Source organism: Miniopterus schreibersii (genome assembly GCF_964146895.1).
Source record: "Miniopterus schreibersii genome assembly, chromosome: 20".
NCBI classification, from domain to species: domain Eukaryota; kingdom Metazoa; phylum Chordata; class Mammalia; order Chiroptera; family Miniopteridae; genus Miniopterus; species Miniopterus schreibersii.
In genome coordinates this window covers 24,599,260-24,620,803 of record NC_138122.1, presented here as the reverse complement: position 1 = coordinate 24,620,803, position 21,544 = coordinate 24,599,260, and the positions used below count along the sequence as shown (strand labels likewise).

At 42.9% G+C, this 21,544-nt stretch overlaps 1 protein-coding gene across 10 annotated transcripts in view; it reads right to left on the bottom strand.

Moving 5' to 3' along the window:
• ATXN2 (ataxin 2) overlaps nucleotides 1–20,749 on the bottom strand; it is a 58,501-nt gene extending 37,752 nt beyond the window's left edge. For 7 of the 10 annotated variants that reach the window (XM_081123576.1, XM_081123579.1, XM_081123577.1 and 4 more), the window contains exons 1-5: nucleotides 20,219–20,748; nucleotides 5,043–5,079; nucleotides 3,611–3,670; nucleotides 3,063–3,134; nucleotides 2,377–2,527 (exon numbers count right to left, since the gene is read on the bottom strand). In XM_081123576.1, coding sequence (XP_080979702.1) covers nucleotides 2,377–2,527; nucleotides 3,063–3,134; nucleotides 3,611–3,670; nucleotides 5,043–5,079; nucleotides 20,219–20,439 — 541 coding nt within the window. In that variant the 5' untranslated portion in view covers nucleotides 20,440–20,748. Of the gene's footprint in view, nucleotides 1–2,376; nucleotides 2,528–3,062; nucleotides 3,135–3,610; nucleotides 3,671–5,042; nucleotides 5,080–9,796; nucleotides 12,714–19,915; nucleotides 20,042–20,218 lie in introns of those variants that run through there. The other 3 variants (XM_081123574.1, XM_081123575.1, XM_081123583.1) reach the window with 3 other exon arrangements.
• Between the last annotated feature and the right edge of the window lie 795 nt (nucleotides 20,750–21,544).

Sequence of the window (21,544 nt, the reverse complement as noted above, 5' to 3'; positions counted from 1 at the left end):
ACTTGCCTATTAAAAAATGCAGGAGTGGATACTGTTCATTTTAAATGACCACAACTATTTTCTAATTGTAATTCTGGGCCTATCAAGCAGAACTATTTTATATTAGAAGTGGTTCATTTGATATACCATGGAGATGACAGTTATATAACAATAAAATTCAAGACTTTGAGGTTAGATTCATAAAGGTCAGTCCCAAAGTTCTTCCTTCAAATGGAATTTTTTTAGGGGAGAATGAATCAGGAAGAACTAGTATAAAGTAATAAAAGCACAGCATAGGTCACCCTAAATTCGCACACAGTAGGGTCAGGCGGGACAGGAAGCCGGGACCTGTCCCTGCAGCACACGTACTCCCAGAACAAACAAAAGAGCCTTGCCTGTTTATCATCTCATCCCAGCAGCTGACAGATTCCACACAATGTTAGATTTCTCATTCCTGCCTTATCTCCAAAAGACATCAGAAGAAATTCTAACAACGACGAAGGCGAGAGAAAGATATACTTTGTGGTGAGGCACTGGGAGTGGGCATTCTGCTCTCAGCTTCTCCTCTGGCTCCGGGTTCAGAGCCCCGTTTTGAGGGGAAGGAGAAGCTTTTAGTCTGTGCCATTGCAAAGGGCAAAATGGCTCTAATCACTGTTCGAGCAGTTTTTTATAAAAGCTACTGCTTTCATCTCAAAGTTAAAGAATGAGAGAAAAAGGAAATGAAGTAATTTGTAGAAAATTTAGGGGGGAAAAGTAAATTCAAAAATATTCAGGAATCAAAAAACAGAATTTAGGAACTGAACCGCCAGTACTATTAGCCACAGTAGTCTTCTTACAAAAACTCACTCTCAAACCTGTTCAAAAATACAGAGAAAATAAATGCAAAGAATTCCCATCTTTACAGCTATATGCACATCTTTCTGTTTCCTTGGCAAACATATAGAACAGTTTAAAGATTCAGACTGTTCCTTTCTAATATAAATTAGAAGAACTGTTCAAATGCACAATGCTCACTTAAAACTGCCAGGGCTGATCTGGGTAAGGATGTGATAATTTCCCTATTTAGTCAGATGGAATTGAAATTAAAATGGAGACAGTTTACCCACATTTTTCACTGCCCTGCTTCATGACTAGTTTTAATATATCTGCAGTTCCTAAGACAGCAGTGAGACTCCACAGAGCAAGAGAAAATAAAACTAAAACCAGATAGTACTGGGTATACTAGCATCACACAACACTACCAAGTAAATTGTCTTCCTGAAAGTGTCCAGGACTCATCTTCAATTACCCACCAGAGAGTTCAGGAACGTTCCTTGTTTTACTTAAACTGCCCCACTAGCAGAGTATGAGTCGTTTCCCGAGCCCCTCACTACTCAGGAAACAACTTATAAGGTAGTATTAATCTTTCTCACTTTACTGTTCAGCAAGCTCAGAAGTGAACGGTCACATCCCACTGCTTTGAGACTATTTTTCTTTGATTACTAGTGAAGTGAACTATCTTCCCATGTCCACCAGCCATTTGTAAAACTTCCTTAATTCTCCTTCCCCAGTTTGGACCATGTTTTCTAAATGTTACAGTACTTCTGCATAACGTTTTTAAATTTTTTATAATCAAATATTTCAATCTTTTCCTTTATAAATTTTTGCTTTGATGGTTAGTCCTTCCCTACCTCAAAATAATATAAATTCATAGATTTGTTCTAGAATTCCTATAGGGTTTAAAAAAAATTTTTTTTTTCTTTAACCATTCAGGTTTTATTTTGGTGATAGGTATGAAGTAGGAATCTAATTCCTCCTAAATGCCCCACCACCACTTACTGAATAGCCCACCTTTACTCTATATTTAAGTATTATCTTTATCACATATTAATAATAAATGCTCAAATACATGGGTTCTATGTTACCACTTATCGTCATTAGATAACTGTTTTCTACTCACAGCTCTCTGCCTTTCTCCCTTAGCCTTGTGCTTTTGATTTCTTTCCAGAGCATTTATAGAACTGAAACTAAAGCATTTATAGAACTATAAGTATAATGGAATGATAAGCATTATTTATAAGCATTATAAAACAAAAATTTAAAAACTAAAGCACTGCAGAACAAATGGGACAAGAAATTTTCAGCCGAGTAAATCAGCAGCATGCTGAACCAAGAAACTGTAGAAAATCCTGTACAAACTATTTTTTAGTAGAACACAAACTCTCATTATTTATCTTAGTAAAAGTACCAAGGAATCTTCCACTCAAGTTTTCAATATTTTCCAACAAAAATGCACTGAAATTCCCATTTGTCTTAATTAGGTTATTTTAAAAAGCCTGTATTTCTTTAAAAAGTCTGTAGAGGTTGCTTGAACAAAGCTCATAAACCATGAAGCAAACTTAGGAAATCAAAACTCACCTCTTCTTGCATAACTGGAGTCCATGTCTTTAAACTGTACCACAACAAAGTCTGAACACTTAAACAAAATACTCTCCATTATTTCTTCACGTTTTGGTCCTGAATTGGATTCTGTACTTTTCTCATGTGCAGCATCAAGTACCAAATCACACTGAAATGAAAAACACAAGTAACTATTCAAGTTTTATAAAATAAAACTTGACAGGACTTCTTTAGCACATCAAGGCACTATTCTTACATGCCTTCAGCAAAAATAATCTATCCCAAGAGAACTTATATCTTTTTCTCAGAAATACAGCCTGTTTCCCATTCCATCATTCAAATATCTTCTCACCTAAGAGTTGGTCCTTGCGACCATGGTGTGCCTCAAGCACACTAACAGTAATAAAAAGGAAAACAAATGAACCACCCACCTCTCCCTCTTCTGGTCCACAACGTTTGACAAGGCCAAAATACTTAAATAAGCACACAGAGCAAGAAGTCTTGTTGATTATACATACCATCTATAAAATAATCAGTATTTGAAACTGAAGAGCAAAATCATTCAAAGTGGTTTTAAAAAGTGCTTTTAAGGTAAAGCACCGAGCATGAAAATATGACAAACACACCCACCTCCTGACTATAAACTGACATACAGAAGTTAATGATTCACGGGCTTTCACACTTACAAAAAGAGTGAAAATTACCTTAGGACTGTATGTTTTAAAAACTCCTTCATATATACCTCCGTTTTTCACTTGTACTTCACATTTGGATCCCTAAAAACACACAATTAATTTATCAAAGAAACAGCATGCCACACAGTCACGGTGGTAATTGTTTTCAATTTACTTTTTATAGCTTCATTCCACGTGTCAGGTGTTCACCGACAGAATAAAAAAATTTTAAAACATCAACAACGCACAATTCTCAAGACTCTTCACAGGATCCTGCTCAGAATTTACAGCAAGAACTTAAATACTGAAGCTAAGTATTCTGATTCCAGCTTTATTAGGTGACAAAATAGTGTGCTGTAAACAGCTACTAGTATTATTATGTACACAGCAGGGTTAACAAGAATGCTTTTTATAGTGAGTTACAATAACGGGTAGAATTCTAATCTTTTTCTAAATTACCCTGATTAAACGTGATCTAAGAAATGTTACACAGAGAATCATTCACCCACATCTGAACTTCATGAAATTACTTTATTCCACTCCCAAGGCAGTTTCTCCCCAATAATCTGATAACTTACAACAACTGATGTAAGTATATGAACCATCCTCATATTTGCATAGATTCCATCAAAAGAAATCTGGAATATTAAGAAAAACACTATTAGCAATCAGTCTTTATCCTTGTGTATATATTGAAGTTAACACTTACTTTGTTATGAAATGTTTAATTGGGTCTGTAATACCGTACATGCATTAAAGATTTGGTTTACTACAGTCTTTTGCTTCCTTAGAGAATAGAAGCTTAGGTTTTCAAAAGTGAAACCAGTCATATCAACTAACAATGTTTTGACTGCACATGATATAAAAAGCAAAAGTGAACTTACACAGATGAGGAAAGACAAAACCATAAGAGCAGAAGGGAGATCAATGGTTGGGGAGTAGGTTTCACTACACAGGGGCAAGAGGGATTTTTGGAGGTGATGGAATTGTTCTACTATCTAGATTATGGTGGTGGTTACACAACTGTACGCACCAAAACTCACAGGCCTGTACAATGAACAGGGTTATTAAGAAAACTGTGATAAATAAATGGGGTAGATTGGGGGAGTCTTTGTAGAAGATCCTTGACTATCTGCTCCCAACACATATGCATCAATGAGAGCACTCTAAGGATTACCAGCCAAGCACTCCTTATTACACACTAGGTAAGCATGTGTCCTCCTGATTCTAAAGACAAAAATTTGCCCAATAAAGACAAAGTCTCGAAAATCAGTGAGCGTCTCATTTATTTCTCCCATGATGTGGAACTTACACCTTCTCCTGTTCATGCCCAATTTAACTTCACTGACAAAGTTCTGAAATTTAAAACCAAAAGGTCCTTTTCAAAGGGAGAAAAATGAAAATAAAAGATAGCACATTAATTCAAAATCAATAACCCCAAGAGCTCTGCAAACTCCAGTTCTGGTGCTCCACTTATCTTATAGGAGTTAGGTTTGCCTCTAGTCATTTATAAAAGAACAAATGACATTGCTATGCATGGAAAATTTATTTATAGATAAGTTTACATTTTATACAGTCATCATCAAAAACCACAGAGTGAATAATTTTATACCCATCAGTACTGACCTATAAAAGATATAGATATAAAACTGAAGAGGGGGGCCCAGCCAGTGTGGATCAGTGGTTGAGTGTTGACCCATGAACCAGGAGATCTTGGTTAGATTCCCCGTCAAGGCACATGCCTGGGTTTCGGGCTCGATTCCCAGTAGTGGGCTTGCAGGAGGCAGCCGATCAATGACTCTCTCACATCATTGATGTTTCTATCTCTCTCCCCCTTGCCCTCTCCCTTCCTCTCTCTAAAATCAATAAAAACATATTTTTAAAGAAGAGGAGAGAGAGAGAAAAATTGAAGAGGGGGGAGTTTTTTTGGCCTTGGTTTTTGGTTCTACAGTTTTGAAATCACATTTTAGTTGCCAGTTTTTCCAAACAAATAACATTCAAATTACTCACCGTAGACTGAGGCAGTCCCTTGTTATTGTTGCGACCTCTGAAAAGATTAAATATTATGTTTATTAAATTCAACAGGCTAAAAATATTTTCAAATTTAAAATATCTTATAATTCCATTCAAATAAAGCACAAGTGATGGATCTGTGGTGTGGGGTCATCTAATATTATAAGCTATCTAAGAACAGTATGGCTCTCTCTGTGCTTTGCTGGCTCAGAGGCCCAGAACAGGTATGGGTCATAGAAGGGAGGGAACAGGAAAGAAACTGAACTTTATCAAACTCAAACAAATGAAGTAAAAAATAAAAATAGCCTACTAGAAGAAATAAGCAATACTAAATATAATAATCTTTACTCCAAAGTAACCAACCACTCTGATATAAAAAGCTACCCGGGAGCAAAACAGAGATTCTATTCCTGATGTGACCGACATCAAGTCACCTCCCATATTTTTCCTTCACCTCTAAGAATAGGTACTGTGTTAACAACTGCAGAAAAACATCTGAAAATAAGTCAAACCATTCAAAGTGCTTTCACTTCTAAATAGTAAGTGGCTGTCAGAACCTATGTAACAAGGGCCTTTCCCTGGCACCCTCTTCTCCTGAAACAAGGCGGTACACCAATGAAGCTCCTGTCAAGTAATTTCCAGTAATGTGGACTCTATTTTCAAGTTAATTTAATTACAGAACATAATACACCCTCAGGCTTGTTCCATTAGTGAAATGTTATATTCCTCATAAACGTTACTCTGAAATAACAGAACTGGAATCTCATTTTAATAAAATCACAAGTCTCAAATTGAGCTACAAACTTAAAACACTCAATGAGAAGCACAATTCAGGTCCAAAAAGTCTAGCAGTTTGAATGGTGCCAATTCCCAGCAAAGTAGCACTGACCTTGGCACTCTGAGGCCAGGGTTAATTTGGTCTCCAGCTCTGTTACCTTCTCTCATCTAGAAAATGATGTCTTGATCCAAATCACCTGAGGTTCCTTCCATTTCTAACGTTTTGATTCTGTGATTCTGTGCCTCACACACAGCACAGAGAACTTCCTAAAGTCTAAGGAATACCACCAATAATTTACCATTTATAGAACTGACTAAAAACCAGACACTATAGTAAGCACAATGTCAAATCTCTCACCCCTACGTTACAGGTGATGAAACCAAACCTTAAACATCTTGACCAAAATCATCCAGCTCATGAGCAACAGGTGGTACCTGAACCAGGTGATCCAAAGTCCAGCTTTTCATTTCTAGGTTATGCTGCCTCTCCGAAATTGAATCACAGGGGATAAACTAGCCTCACAATTAAGCCTAACCAAGTTTGTACATCTTTTTCAAACATTATTTGAGCTTCTTAGGTTTTTCTATTTACTTGTAGTCTGTAGCCAATGGCTAAAAAAATGGCTAAATCTTGTTTAGAAGGATTATCTCATCTTAGTGGCTGCTGAGATGCAGCAGTTAAAAGACTTAAGCAAATGCCTTTAAATTCCTGTGGCATCCCCACAAAGCTATTTATATAAAACTCTTTTATACTAGTCACACTATTTTTTATTGATTATACATTTATATCTTTGACTAATAAAGAGCAATTGTTTTGACAATCCAATTTATTTAGAACAAATAGTTCAACAGGGGAAATAATAAAGGACTCCCAGTGGTATATAGTGTACAGAGCCTGGAAACCACTGGCTTCCCCGACATACCAGGTGGCTGGACACCCAAGGCGGAATGCAGCAAATCACAGCAGCATTCTCTGAAACTGATAAAACCCCAAACGCATTCTTGTTTTTCTCTTTTTGAATCTACTCAGATTATGCTTTACTTTTTCTCTCTCTCTCTCTCTCTTTAGTATTTTGAAACAAAGTATCCTAATATTTCATTTAGTTACAAAACAAATCTCAAAGAAAAGCCAAGACCACATTCTAGTTTTAAATATACTTATGATTAGATTGATCAGATTTAACAAAACTATATCCAGGATTCTAAGCTTCCAACAGTTATTAAATGTGGTTAAAATGCGATTCAAATTCACACAAAAAAAATTACAGAAATAATAGTTTAAATTGCTTCAAAATAATACAGGAGGAAGGAAATAGGTGGGGTTAAAAACAAAATAAGATGGCATAAGTTGGTAACTGTTACAGCTGGCTGACAGGTAACAAGTTCTGGTACATGCTAAGCATGGATGAACGTTGAAGACATGCTAAGTGAAACAAGCTACACACATAAGGACAGCTGTTGTACGATTCTACTTATGTGAGATATGTAAAGTAGTCAAATTCATAGACAGAAGCAGCCTGGCAAATGGCAGGGGCTGAGGGATGGTCAGAATAAGAAGCACTGCTTAAAGGGTACAGGGCTTCCTTTTGGGGTGAAAATGTTTTGAAATTTAAAAGAGATGGTGGTAGCACAACAATGTGAATGTACTTAATGCCACTAAACTACATAAAAATAATTATACTACACAGCCATAAAAACAGATGAAATACTGCGACTTGCAACAACATGGATGTATCTTGACAGTGTTACGCTAAGTGAAATAAGTCAGATGAGAACGGTGGTTACCAGAGGGGAAGGCAGTGCGGGGGGGGGGGGGGGGGGGGGCAAGGACGACAAGGGTAAGGGGTCAAGGACAAGATGAAGGACGGAGACTTGGGCGGTGAGCACACAGATGCTGTTACAGAGTCGTACACCTGAAATGTATACGTTATTAGCCAGTTATTCCTCCAATAAATAAAAATAGATTGTTAAAATGGTAACTTTCATGTTATGTATATATGACCACAATTAAGAACAAAATAAAACATAAGACTGGATTCTCTTCCCAAAGGAACTTCATTTGCAACTGTGTGTAGAGAAGTTCATGCACACAAGTGCTCTCAAAACAGTGGAGGTGGCCTGGCCGGCGTGGCTCAGAGGTTGAGCGTCGACCCGGGATCCAGGAGATCGGGGTTCGATTCCCAGTCAGGGCACATGCCCGGATTGCGGGCTCCAGCAGCCAATCGATGTTTCTCTCTAAGGGCCATGTTTCTCTCTCTCTCTCTCTCAAGTCAATAAAAACATATTTTTTAAAAAAGATACTTTAGATTCAAAGATACAAATAGATGAGACAATCAAAATGGTGCTTCTAGATTGTGTGATAAAGGTAAGAAAAAGAAAAGGCACAATGACTAGTCAGGGAGAAGGGAAACCGTCTTTAAAAAAGGCCACATGATCATTATGCAGAAAACCCCAAGAGAATCTACAAAAAAGCTACTACAAATAAAAGAGCTTAGCAAGGCCTACTCAAAATGGATCAATGACATCATCATAAAAGGTTTAAATAAAACTTTTAAAAGAAACTATGGGAGAAAATCTTTATGACCTTGGGTTAGACAAAGACTTCAGATAGGACAGAAAAAATACAGACCATAAAAACAAAAAATTGATAAATTAGACTTTATCAAGTTTGTAAATAGTCTATTCTTTGAAAGATGCTGTTAAAATGAAAAGTCAATCCACAGATGAGAAAATACTTACAAAATGTATAATAGACTTATACCCAGAATATACTGAAGAACTCATGTAACTTAATAAAAACAATTAAAAACCCAACAATTGTGCAAAACACACACTCATTAACCAAGCAAGATTGGCTAAAATTAAAGACTGACAATACCAACTACTAGTGAGGATGCTGAGCAACTAGAACTCTCACGAACTGCTGGTGGGAAGGGAAATGACAGCCATTTGGGGGGAAATTTGGCAGGGGTTCACACAAAGTTCAACCCGCAGGCCAGCCTAGCAATCCCACTCCTAGATAATTATTCAAATCAAAGCTGGTTTATTCATAACAGCCAAACACCGAAAGCAGCCCGAATGTCCAGCATTGGTGAATAAGTGAACCACCTGTGGTAATGAACTCTGTATCAGCGGGCTCCAAATTCTGGGGCTGCTGGGGGAACCACGGGATTCCTACTGGTACTGTCACCATGCAATATGATGAGAGAACGTCTTGTTTTTCACCATCCTGCTTGCTCATTCATCACCTATTTTTCAACACTCTACCCGTCCTGTCAGACACTAGTTTCTACAGCTACTTCAACAGGCCTGGGTAACAAATTTATACAATCCAAGTATTTCATTGATCCAGATTTCTAGGACCAGACTAGTTGTACAGATGTACCTAATACTTTTTGGCATAGCAAGAATACTACGTACCTCCAACTCCCTCCCATAAAGCTGCAGTAATGCTCTTCCCCCAGGTAGTCACATGGCAGACTGCTTCTTGTTACTTAGATCACAGCTTAAACGTCACCTCCTCAGAGAGGCCTTCCCCGGCCACCCCATCAAAAGTAGCTCCCTAACCACTATTAAATCACCATTTTAGTGCCTAGTTGACTAGTATTAGTATATTATAGTACTTATTATCTGAAATTGTTTATTATGTGTTCACTTTCCAACCCCAGAATAAAAACTCCATGAGGGCAAACACTTCTGTCTCTCACCACTGTGTGCCCAGGGCTTAAGAAGACAGCCTGGCACATAGTAAATACTCTTAAACTGTAGGGTAAATAGGTACAGAACACAGTTTATGTGAATTATGACAAGTGCTAATTCAATTTCTCTTTACAGTACAGAAAAACCACAGCTGTCAAGGACAATTAAACACTAGAAATCTAATTCCAGCTCTTCTGGTTAACTCAGGTGAGTCATTTTGTTCTTCCCATTTCCGTTTTCTTAATAAAAAGGGAAACTTTATAACTAATACTTACTGAATAACGATTTCCTCATTGCAAAGATGAATCAAATAAGGTGGCAGTAGGAAGCAGGTCATGACAACCCAAACACAGAGGTGTTTTTTAAGCAGAACTCTAGGGTTAGCTAGTTGTGGGTGTTTTTTTTTTTAGCAAACTGAAGAGGGTTAGCATCTCTAAATTTACACAGAACTACTAGATTAATCCCGTCACAAATATCTAGAATCAGTGTTACAGAAAAACTACCATCTGCACAAGAAATAATTTCAGTTGTCTGCAAACTGCCTGGGTTCAAATTCTGGCCCTATCGCTTCCCAGCTCTGGGACATTAACCTCATGATTTCAGCTCTCTGGGTCTCAACTTCAACATCTATAAAATGGTGATTAAAAAAACAGTACCTTTGCCAGACCAGCATGGCTCACCGGTTGAGCATCGACCTATACGATCCAGGAGATCGTGGTTCGATTCCTGATCAGCGCATGTGCCCAGGTTTCAGGCTCGATCCCAGGTGGGAAGCGCGCAGGGGGCAGCTGACCAATGACTCTCCCATCACTGATGTTTCTATCTCTCCCTCTCCCTTCCTCTCTCTGTAATCAATAAAAATATATTTTTAAAAATATTACCTTCTCAAAAAAAAGTATCTTCTCATAAAGTTGTGAGACTTAAATGATATTCCACACAGACAGTTTGGCTTAAGAACATCTGGCATGTTACTGAGCACCTGTACAGTTGGTGAGCTGATACAATTCCTTTCCTCACATTCAAGCACATCCATGAATGGGGGGGGGGGGGACCTCTTCATGTGAAATTTAGAGCAGGGTAGGGAACATCCAGCTAGCAAAATCATTTGGTCTGGCCCTGCCAAGGCAACCACAGGTGGGACTCAAAATACAATAAATCTAGGAACTTTTTTCATAGCTAATTTTTAAGTTGATAATTTTGTATGGCCTGAGATGATGTTATAAATATACAAATGGCCCTTGGTAGAAAAAAGGTTCCCCACCCCTCCACTAGAATGACTAAAATTAAAGATTAACATACCAAGTGTTGCCAAAAATTTGGGCAATTAGAAACCTTAACCTGAGACTAATATAATGTTGTACGTCAACTGTAATTGGAAAATAAATTATTAAAAAGAAATCTCATATATTGTTGAGGGGGATACAAATAGTACAGTCACTTCAGCAAACAGTTTGGCAATTACTTTTAAAATTAAATAAATACTTGCCATACAACTTCAGAAATCCCATTTCTATATATTTAACCAAGAGAAATGTAATTGTTATGTAATTGTTATCACACAAAGTCTGCACAAATATTCATAGCAGCTTTATTTATAACAGCCAAAAACTGCTGACGCAAATGTCCATCACTTGAACAAACTGCGGAACATGCGTACAATGGACTACTCAGCACCAAAGACGAAGAGCCTGCTGTCACTGTCACATGCAGTAACACCAATGAACCTCAGAGCATTACGCTATGCGAGAACCCCAGTCACAAAAGGCTGCATACTGTATGATTCCAGGTATTGACATTCTAGAAAAGACAAAACTATGATGACAAGAAACAGGTCCGTAATAGCCAGGGCTGGAGGAAAGGGACTGAAAAGAGGCACAAGGAAATTTTATGGGGTCATATTATGTGTGGTGGCGGCAGCTACGTAATCATGTTTGTCAAAACTCAAGAACTATACACAAAAAGGGTGAAGTTTATGTAAACTATACCTCAACACATCTCATTAAACAGCAATCTACCACAATAAGGAACAACTGTCTAGTAATTTGAACTAAATCACAGTGCACTGAGTAATGAAAAAATTTCTTAAGTCTCTTCTCTATATCCATGTGCTCCTAGGTCCAAAATGGACAGGGGGAGGTTTTGAAGCAGGCAGACCCAGTATGTGAACATTCTATTGGGCATCTCTTCCTAAAAGATAACCTTCTCTTAAAAAATTTCAGGTGTCACTGGAGATGCCTCAGACCCTTTACTCAATGGCTGTGAGGCTGCAGCGCCGCTTGCAGGTCTGACAGTCAGCGGTCCCGCTTTAACTGCTTTAACCCCCTCCCAAACTTCTCCCATCTTTAGTCGCAAACTTCCAAGTTCTCCTATTCCATCCATCAACTCTCTTTATCTTTTGTGGATTATTACTCACTGAAGGTGGTACTTTCTGATCTGTCCTTCAGAATAACTCATCCTGTTCCAAGCCATCATTTCCTTACTCCTTACAATTTTTTAAACCTCTCATTTCTATCACAATTAAATGCTGACACAGTCAATGCTCAGTTCTGCTGCACTTGTTCAAAGTGGTAACTTTGACAACAAACCAAGTTTAAACACAGTCCACACACAGAATTTTAAAATGACAGGAATGGCTGGCTGTGAAATGACCATAAACAAACAAAAAGACGATCTGCTGGTGGCGTTAACCCACTTTTGTTCTGGGGTGTAGCTCTGCTCCTATCGCAGGCTACCCTAAGGAGACAGCTCTCAGTGGAGGAGCTGCTGCCCTGAAGTCCAGGGTGCTGTGCAATGAATGCCGACGCTACGGGAAAGGAAGGAACCACATCTTCCTGGAGCAAACAGGGTGAGACACTGTGCAAGAGGCGACCTGGCCAAGCCTTCAAAGACAGATGCTGAAGAGGACAAGAGGCCTAGCCTGGGGGAACCTGATTTGTGCGGGGAATAAACGCAGTGTGCGGTCTGCGCAGGGACTCGACTCAGGCAGAACAGCCTGGATTTGACGCAGCTAGTAGTGAGCGCCACGCGGCGTTTCTCAGCAGACAGAGGACAGGACAAAATGACTGGGGCAGCTGTCGCGGCTGTGAGGTGTGTACAGATCTGGACAAGAAGTGACCAGTCAGGGGTCTGGCTAAGCTGGTCAGCAAACACCCTCAGGTCCCAGGACAGATAAAACCACCCCACCTCCTTCTCTATGCACAACACTAAAGCCAAAAGAAGTATCAGAAGTCTCTACATAACGCTCCAACCAATCAGAACTGGTATGAGGTAAAACCTATTTGCCGCCGAGGTTAAGGATCACGACAGGCTACTCAGAGAGGCAAGGAAAAACGCCCGGTAGAAACACTCCAGAGGAGCTTTATTTTGAACTAAAGTTTCTGAGTTAAAAAGGACAAGCAGCCCGGCCAGCATGGCTCAGCGGTTGAGCATCGACCTAAGGATCTAGATCCTGGTTCAGTTCCCGGTCAGGGCACATGCTCAGGCTGCAGATTCATCCCTGGTCAGGGCACACACAAGCAGCAACCAATGATGCATAAATACTTGGAACAACAAATTGATTTCTCTCTCCCCCTCTCAAATCAATAATTAAAAAAAAATAATAAATGTTATATTAGGGAACAAGATTCTAAAGCTCGCTCTGCAGCCAATGATGGGAGAACTCTGACAAATAATGTCTGTGCCTGTGAGGATGAGACCTGAAACCACCAGAACCACTTCCAACTCCAAATCTGTGCGATTCTAAAATACTGAGGACCTACTGCGTGCCAAGAGTGGAATGTAATAAAAATGTAGTATCTTGCTTTTGAAGGAAGGTATTCTTTTCTCCTTTTGATAGATATAGAGATTGAACCTGAGAGTGAGTGACTTGCCAGGTCATTCATCCAATCACGTGGCTCTCTCAGCGCCAAGCCTGCCCCAGGGGACCGGGATTTGGGAGTCAACAAGATGAAGCTCCCACCCTCAGATTTTAGTCACTACGAATGAACCCCAATTCTAGCCTAAACTAGGGTTGCCAGATAAAAGGATGTACAGTTAAATTTGAATTTCAGATAAATAATGAATAATTTTGTCCAATGCAATTTGAGATATAGTTATATTAAAAAAATTAGTCATTGTTTATCAGATATTCAGGTTTAACTGGGCATCCTTCACTTTTACTTGCTAAATCTGGCAACCCCATCCAGACATAACTGCAAAACCCTCCCCTCAATCCTGTCACTGCATCTAAGTGTATCTACATGGTGACTCCGACTATACCAATGAAAAATTAGTTTATGTTGCAACAGTTTATATACATGAAGTGAAACAGAAGTTCTTTAAAACCATTCTTAAGCCTGTAACAATGCAATGCATTTTAACTACTTCTGTTTTCATTTTTCTAAATATTGTCATGACCCACTATAGTGGGTTTTACAATCTAAGGGATAATCTGCAGTTTAAAAAAATATTTCTTTGAGAGATATGAAAAGCAGGTTAACCTTGTATTATCAATCACCCTCACAAGCACACCAAGTAACTACACCGTCCTTTATATAAACTAGTAACACCTCTGGGGTATGTACTACGGCAAAGAGCTGAAAATTCAGTTAACCAGGATGGTATACAGCCACATGTCATACAACATTTCAGTCTATGAGGGACCAATATGACAATATGATGGTGGACCCATAAGGTTATAATGCAGCTGAAAAACTATCACCTAACAGTGCATTACTCAGGTGCCTGAGCTGAAGCTGGCGTCCGCAGACCTGCTGTGCGGCCAGGAGTAGGGGAGTACAGCACATACCATCACAGCAGCGGGCTATCCCACCTAGATCTGTGTGGGCACCCAGTCCCCCTAATGATGCATTTCTCCGAACGTATCCCCGTAACAAGCAACTCATGGATCCATTTTTTGAGCTTTTGTGTCCCTTTTTTATCAGTCTCCCATCTCTTAACTTCCTATCATGCCATTATTTCTAATTGCTGTCAATATATTTACCTCTAAAAGTTTTACCTTTCTACTTGTTGGCATTATCTGTAAACTACACAGAATAATGTGTAAAGTAAAAGCAAATAAACTCTGAAAGATTCCCTGAAGAGCTCCCGTTTCTGTAATCTGCAAAGACCTTAAATCTTTTCTCTACCTGATTTTCAAGTGTGTTTCAGGAATGAAAATAGTAAACTACACAAGGTCCACAAAAAAGTTTCTGATCCCAAAAAGAAAAATGCATCATTTGGTTCAAAGCCAGCCTTTTTTTTAACTAAAACGATAATCAAAATTAATCTTCACTATTTACAAAAATTACTGTTAAGAACATTTTTTAACATGTGACTTATAAAAAGCATTATGAACATAAACTGGCAATCATAAATACTGACAACACTGTTAGATAAATCCTCTGAAGGTATTACTTACAAGGGGACAACATTCTAAAGTTCAGGTACAGCTGATAAAAATAAGCCACTCATTTGTAATTACAGTACAGACAAGCCTCATACCACAGTGATGGAACTTACAAAGACTCCATTACAGAATGCCACTTTATCCAGTTCCCAAATGCAGTTAGCTAGTAATCATGGCATGAAATTGATATTTTATAGCCACTTGACTCAACTTCAAGGCTTAGAGTATAAGCAATCTATGTAAAAATTTTAATTTAAAGGTAATTTCAAATTTTCATATGCATACAACGGCAAATAATTTTCAGCAAATAAAACCTAAGGTTAATAATAGTTGTGGCAAATTTTCATAAACAACCCAAATCCATAACAATACTAAACCATTTAAAGTAATAAAACTAAGGACTTAACATTAAAGATTTCATAACACATATTACATACAAGATTATATACATATTTTTAAAAGATAAAGGACTAGACTTCCTATTTTAGCAAGACAAACTCAATGTTACAAAAAGATATCCTGAAGGGCAAGGACTATCTACGGTTGTACATTCTTTAAAATACACCATTATCTTGTTTATGTCTATGTCTACATTTATTTGAAGGGAGGGATGTTGCCTGGCCAGCATGGCTTAGTGGTAGAGCATCAACCTAGGATCCAGGAGCTCATGGTTCGATTCCCAGTCAGTAACACTCTTGCTAAAAAGACCACTGTTATCAACCTCTTGGTATGGTAACAGTCATAGATGACCCCTATAGGCTTTAAAAAAAGAAAAGTAGCTTAATTTAAAAAGATACAGTAGCAGGTAGGCCTGTTAATAAGGTCTATTTACATCACCACTGAAGTTGTCACAATCATTTGAAATCGCTACAAAAAGAGGGTTTTGTTGAGGCCCCACATTTTACACAGAATCAAAATACTATTACTATGTAGCCAAAATAGAAAATTACAGTTCTAGAAAAAAAATTTTTTCTAAAAACTTAAAATCCATTTCAAGGTATAAAAACACTGCTATGGTGAATGTAAGTTCTAACACAGCTGTAGCTATTTAAGTCAAAAAAAATAAAATCAGATTCTCCTTTAAGTTGAAACATATGGCTATTAAATAGCTATGATATGAGTTAACATCCCCTGGGTAAAACTAACTGTCTCTCTAATTAGAGAAACACAGAAAATACAAGTTTACATTTAACCAAAAAAGGAGCACCATGACTGATATCATTAATGTTTTGACTTTTAAGAATGCAAAATCTTTAAAAGCAACTATAGAAGTTTTCTTTTGATAAGCAATATGATGTAGGTTTTTGCCCAATCTTAAAAAGTATATTTTCTCTAGGTACTTGGAATGAAAATTAAACTGATTAGGTAATATAAATAAGCCCAAAAGAAAAACAAAATGTACCTCTTTAAACAGTCATTCACAACTTGCCTCTAACGACCTAAATGCCAATTAACTTTTTTTGGTCCAACTTCAAATTTGGTTATTATCAGTAACCACATAAAAGAACAAAATTAACAAAAGATGATGCAGTTTAAACCTTATAAATTACAAATGGGGTTATGTGACTAATCCAGATAAGAAGCAAATGGCAAACTACCTCCTTCAAAACTTGGCTCAAATGTTACCTTTTCAATGAGGCCCCCCAACCCACTTAAAATTGCAACCCTCTTCCCCCACACTCCCATATTACACCCTTAATATGCTCCCCTCTAATCTAATAGTACATACAGTTTGCTAATTTAATGTCATGTTTATGGGTCTGGTTAATGACATTAGACTGTAAACATCAAGGTAGCAGCTTTTATTCACTGATATATCCCAAGCACCTACACTTGCCTTATACATATATTTTCAATACATTTATTTGAATAAATGTAGATGTTTTTAGGCTCCTCTAAAGGTTTTTAATTTATTAAAGAGATAAACATCTCACTGACATTTAAATGGAAACATAACGAGCAATTTACACTAAAATGCAGAATAATTTCTAAGTTGCACGGCCTTCAGAGAAAGAAGCAGTAAAAGCACTAAAGTGAAAATTACCAAAATAAAGTCTTTATTCACCTTTAAACCCATCAAAGAAATTCTAATGTTAGATTATTTAGAATTGAGACGATGGTTATCAATTGTGAACCCACTATTTTTTTTTCTAATGGGGAAAAGGAAAAGGTATGGGTTAACCAATGCTAATTTCCAATAGTGCCATTAAACTACATAAAAGTTACCAACAATAAACTGGTCATAGGGTAGGTAGCAGCTAATAAAAAATACTTTGATGAATGAAGAAAGTTAACAAAACAAACCACCAAAAAGCTTTAGAACAAGTTCCTCAGGACTTGCGTTCCTCTACTCAATAGACACAGCCAACACAATAGGTAAACCATGTACCCTCCTCCGTAGCAAGTCCGTTTTCAAAGCAGCTTCACATGTTATTTCATTAACTCCTCAGAGAAACCAAGTTCAAACTCAAATATAATCAACTAACAGAAGCACTTAATAAGGTATACACTTTGCCTGTAAGTGCAACTTTTCCCTTGAAAATCCTCACTGTGTCTGACAAACTACAAAGACACCACTCTATAGAAGAGCCACCTTCTCAGCACTGCAAACTTACACAAGTCTTCTGAAGAGTAATATGGCCCAGCTAGCAAGAGCCATAAAAACCTTCAAGCCCTTTGACCTAGTAAAACCACTCCTGGGAACTTTCTCTAAGGAAATAATTAGACTGAACAAAAAAGCTATTAGTGTAAAGATGTTTACTGCACCACTGTCTATAATAGCAAAAATGTGGAAACCCCATTCCCAACAAGATAACAGTTACGAAGAAACCTAATACAAATTTTTTTTTTAAATGTTGAGGAAAAAGAGCGGAACACAAGACACCCACTCACTAAAATTACATAAAAATGAAAAGGTAAAAAGCCAAAATAAGAATTGGATTAAGGTAAAATTTAACATTGTGGTTACACTGTTCTAAGAGAAAAAAGCCACCTTCCATATGACAATGACAGAATAAGTTTTTGAAAGCCACCCAAATCCACTATTCACCCCCCCAAAAACCCCCAAAAGTAAAATATGAGAAATGTTGTATTATTTAAAGCAGACAAGTGGATTTCTAGACTTTCAAGAATATTTAGCTATCTCTAAACACTGCAAACCCAATGCTGCATTTTCTTTCACCCTTGGTCCCAGAAACTTATTTTAACTGCCGATACGCTCGAACACAAGTGAGGACGCTTGAGAAATTATAATTGGTCTATAAAGAACCCAGTAACAGTGATTCAAATAGAAAGAATTCTACAAGTACATTAACTAAAGATCTGCACAAGACTAAAAGTTCACATCATAGGAATCCAACACACTGAACAAAACTACGTATTTATCAAAATGAGTCAGGGCTACAGTTTATGCCTCAAGTAAAAGAACTTAAGGCCTAGAGAGAGCGTATGCAAGTTAAAAGCCTTAGTTTTAATTCTTATTTGAGCGAGTTGAACACAGTCTGCCAGATTTCTATCTGATACCTAAGAAGGTGGGAAAAAAATCAATGCACCCTTTTCTAGAACAATTATACTCAAATTTTTTCCATTTTTCACTGTGGACGCCACTGAGAAAGGGAAACTGAGGTTACCGAATTCTAAGTGGACAAAGCTGGGAAACAGGCCCTTCCCGTGAACCAGCTGAGCCGGGAGCTTCGGTAGGCGCTCGGAAGAGGGAACTGCGGGGGGGGGGGGGGGGGGCAGAAACACCCACGCCCCCTCCCCCAGCGCAGGGAGCCGCGCGACCAAAAATCAGTGCAGCTCCATCTTGATGGGTCACTTCTGCCATAAATGAAAATTCTTTGGAAACGGATTCTTAAAGCCCAGTGCGGGGGGTGGGGGTGGAGGTGGGAAACACCCCGTCACCCCGAGTTCTGCAGCCCAGGGCCCGGTCGCCGCCCTGCGGCCGCGCCTCGGCCCGCGTGCCCTTGGGCAGCGCGGCGGCCCTCCCCGTGGAGGGCACCGGCCACAATGGAATGGCGTCTCCCGGCGGTCGCTGCCCCGTTTGGGCGCTAAGCATTCTCTTAGTTCTTGAAACACGAACTGACACCCCCCCCCCACACACACACGCGCGCGCGCGCCACAGGCCTTCCCGCACAAACACACCCTCCGGAGTCAGACCCGTTACCCGAGACCACACTGCGCCCCCGTTTCTGCCGCACACCCGGGTGATGGGGCTACGGATAAAGAGGGGAGGCCACGCAAGTCAGCGACACCCGCATTTCTGCCTTCGGGAACCCCACCATGCCGCCTGCTGCAATCCCTCGCCCCTCGAAATTTCAAAAACTGGGGCGGGGGTTGGGGGGGGATGCGCAGCGTGCGCGCTCGCCGCCGCCGCCGCCCCGCGCGGCCCCCGGCCCGGCCCCCGGACGCGCGCCCCGGGCCGGGCCCTCGCCCCCCGCTATCCACAGGCGCCGTCTCTCCCGCGGCCTCGCCTGCCCCCGGCACTGCGGCTGGGCCACCCCCCGCGCCGAGGCGGCCTGCGGGGCAGGCGGGGGCGCCCGGCCCCTCCCCAGGTGGGGGAGGGCGGGACGCGGCGGGAGCCCGCGCGGGGCGGCTGCGAGGAATTCGGGGGCCCCCGCCGCCCCTGAGGTTAAAATGCAGAGGCTGCGGGGGCCACTGCCCGCCCTCCTCTTTCGGGGCGGCCCTGCGGCCTCCCCCAGGGCGGGGAGGGGGGTTCAGGACACTGGACAGGCCCTAGCGGTTCCAGATGTGCCTTGTGGCTGCCCGGTTACGGGGGGCGGGGGGAGGGCGCAGCCCTAACTCCCCCCCCCCCGTCCATCCCCACTGGGGGAGCGGGCAAGTTTCGGGACACGGAGCCCAGACCTCACGAGCCTTCCACGTTACCGTCTAAACCGAGGGTGGGGGCGCTGCCCAAGCATCCCCCCCAATGTGGGGCGCAGGCGGCTTCAAGAAGGGGGCACAGGGGCTGACAAGCGCGGGGACCCGCGAGCCGCCCGCGAACACTCACGCCCGGGGAGCTGCCCGGTCCCTCCATCTTGACCGTTTGGGGGAGGGGGTGGGGGTTGCAGGAGGTGGACGCGGCCTGACATTCCCGGAGGGAGCCCGCGGCGCCTCCCACCCCACCCCCCGGGCTCCGGCCGGGAGCGGGGAGCCCCACCCCCACTGCGGGCCCCCGGCCCAGCCCCCCCTCCGGAGCCCGCCGGTCACGGGGCGGGGACGGCCGTGGGGCCGCGGGGGAGGGGACGCGAGGCCCGGGCTCGTCCAGCCCCGAGCGGAGCGGGAGCGGAGGGGGCTGGGGCGCGACACCCACCTGCCCAGGCCCGGCCGCCCGCCGCCTGCGCCCGCCGCCGCCGCTGAGGAGGAGGAAGCCGCGGCCGAGGACGACGAGACTGCGGGCGAGGACGGCGCGGCGGCGGGCGGCGTGAGGAGGCCGCCGCCACCGGGCTTGCGGGCATTGGCGGCCGCGGGCGGCGGCGGCTGCTGCTGCTGCTGAGGCGGCTGCTGCGGCTGCTGCTGGGGCTTCAGCGACATGGTGAGGGGCCCATACACCGGCCCGCACGCCGGGCGGGGACAGCTGGGAGCCGGGCGCGCCGAGGAGACGCCGGAGCGCGGCGGGGACGCGCGGGCGCCGAACGGGGAGGCGCGGGCTGGCGCGGCCGGGGGGGCGCTCGGGCCCGCGACGGGGAGCAGGAGCACGACGAAGGGGCGGGCAGGCCCGCCGAACCCGAGGAGCTGCCGGGAGCCGGGCCGCGCCGCGCCGCCGCCGCCGTGGCCGTTGCTACCAAAACAGTCTGAGGCGGAGGGAGGCGAGCGCAGCCCAGAGGGCGGGGGGCCGGGGCCGGGGCCGGGCGGAGGAGGGGCGGCGGAGGGATACGGGGCCGTCGCCGCGCCGCCGCCGCCGCCGCCGCCGCCCCGGCGCTCCGGCCGCGGGAGCGAGCGCCGCCCGGGCCACCTGGCGGCGGCTAAGCGGCGAGGCTCGGTGGCCGCGGCCGGGCCCCGAGGACCTGCGGCCGCCGAGCGCATCGGGGGCCCGGCGCGGAGAAGCGCGCCGTGGCGCTGCCGGGTGGGCGCGGAGGCGCAGGACGGGGACTCTTTACCGGAAGTCGGAAGGGTCGGGCGGAAGCAGAACGTCAGGCGGCCCCAGGGCCGGGAGGGACACGTGAGGAGCGGGCGCCGCGCTGGGCCGCGTTCGCGGGGGTCGGGCGAGGGCCGGGCGGCCGCTCGGGGCCCGGACCCGCCCTCCTCCAGGCGGGTCTGCCCTTCGGAGAGGGCGTGTCTGTCTTCGCCTGCAGGGCCGGCCTGGTGTGGCAGACGCGAGGGGAGCGTTTCTTCCCCGCCCCCAGCGTTCCTTCGCCGTCCTCAGGCTGCTTGGAGAACCCGAGATTGCCCCCACCTGATGCAGCCTAAAAAAAGGACTGCGAGCGCCTTCGGGGCGGGCACCGCGTCTCGATACGTGCAAAGCACCTTGAGCTCAAGCATCCCGTAGTCGTCTTTGTACACCCCCCCCCACCCCCGGCACCGGGCACGCTCAGGGTCGCGGGGCGTCTCGAAGGCAGGCCGTCCCCGCTTTCCTGCCGAGGCTAATGGTTGGAGGCAAGCACCCTCGCGGGGCCGCTCACATCGGGTTACCTTTTCC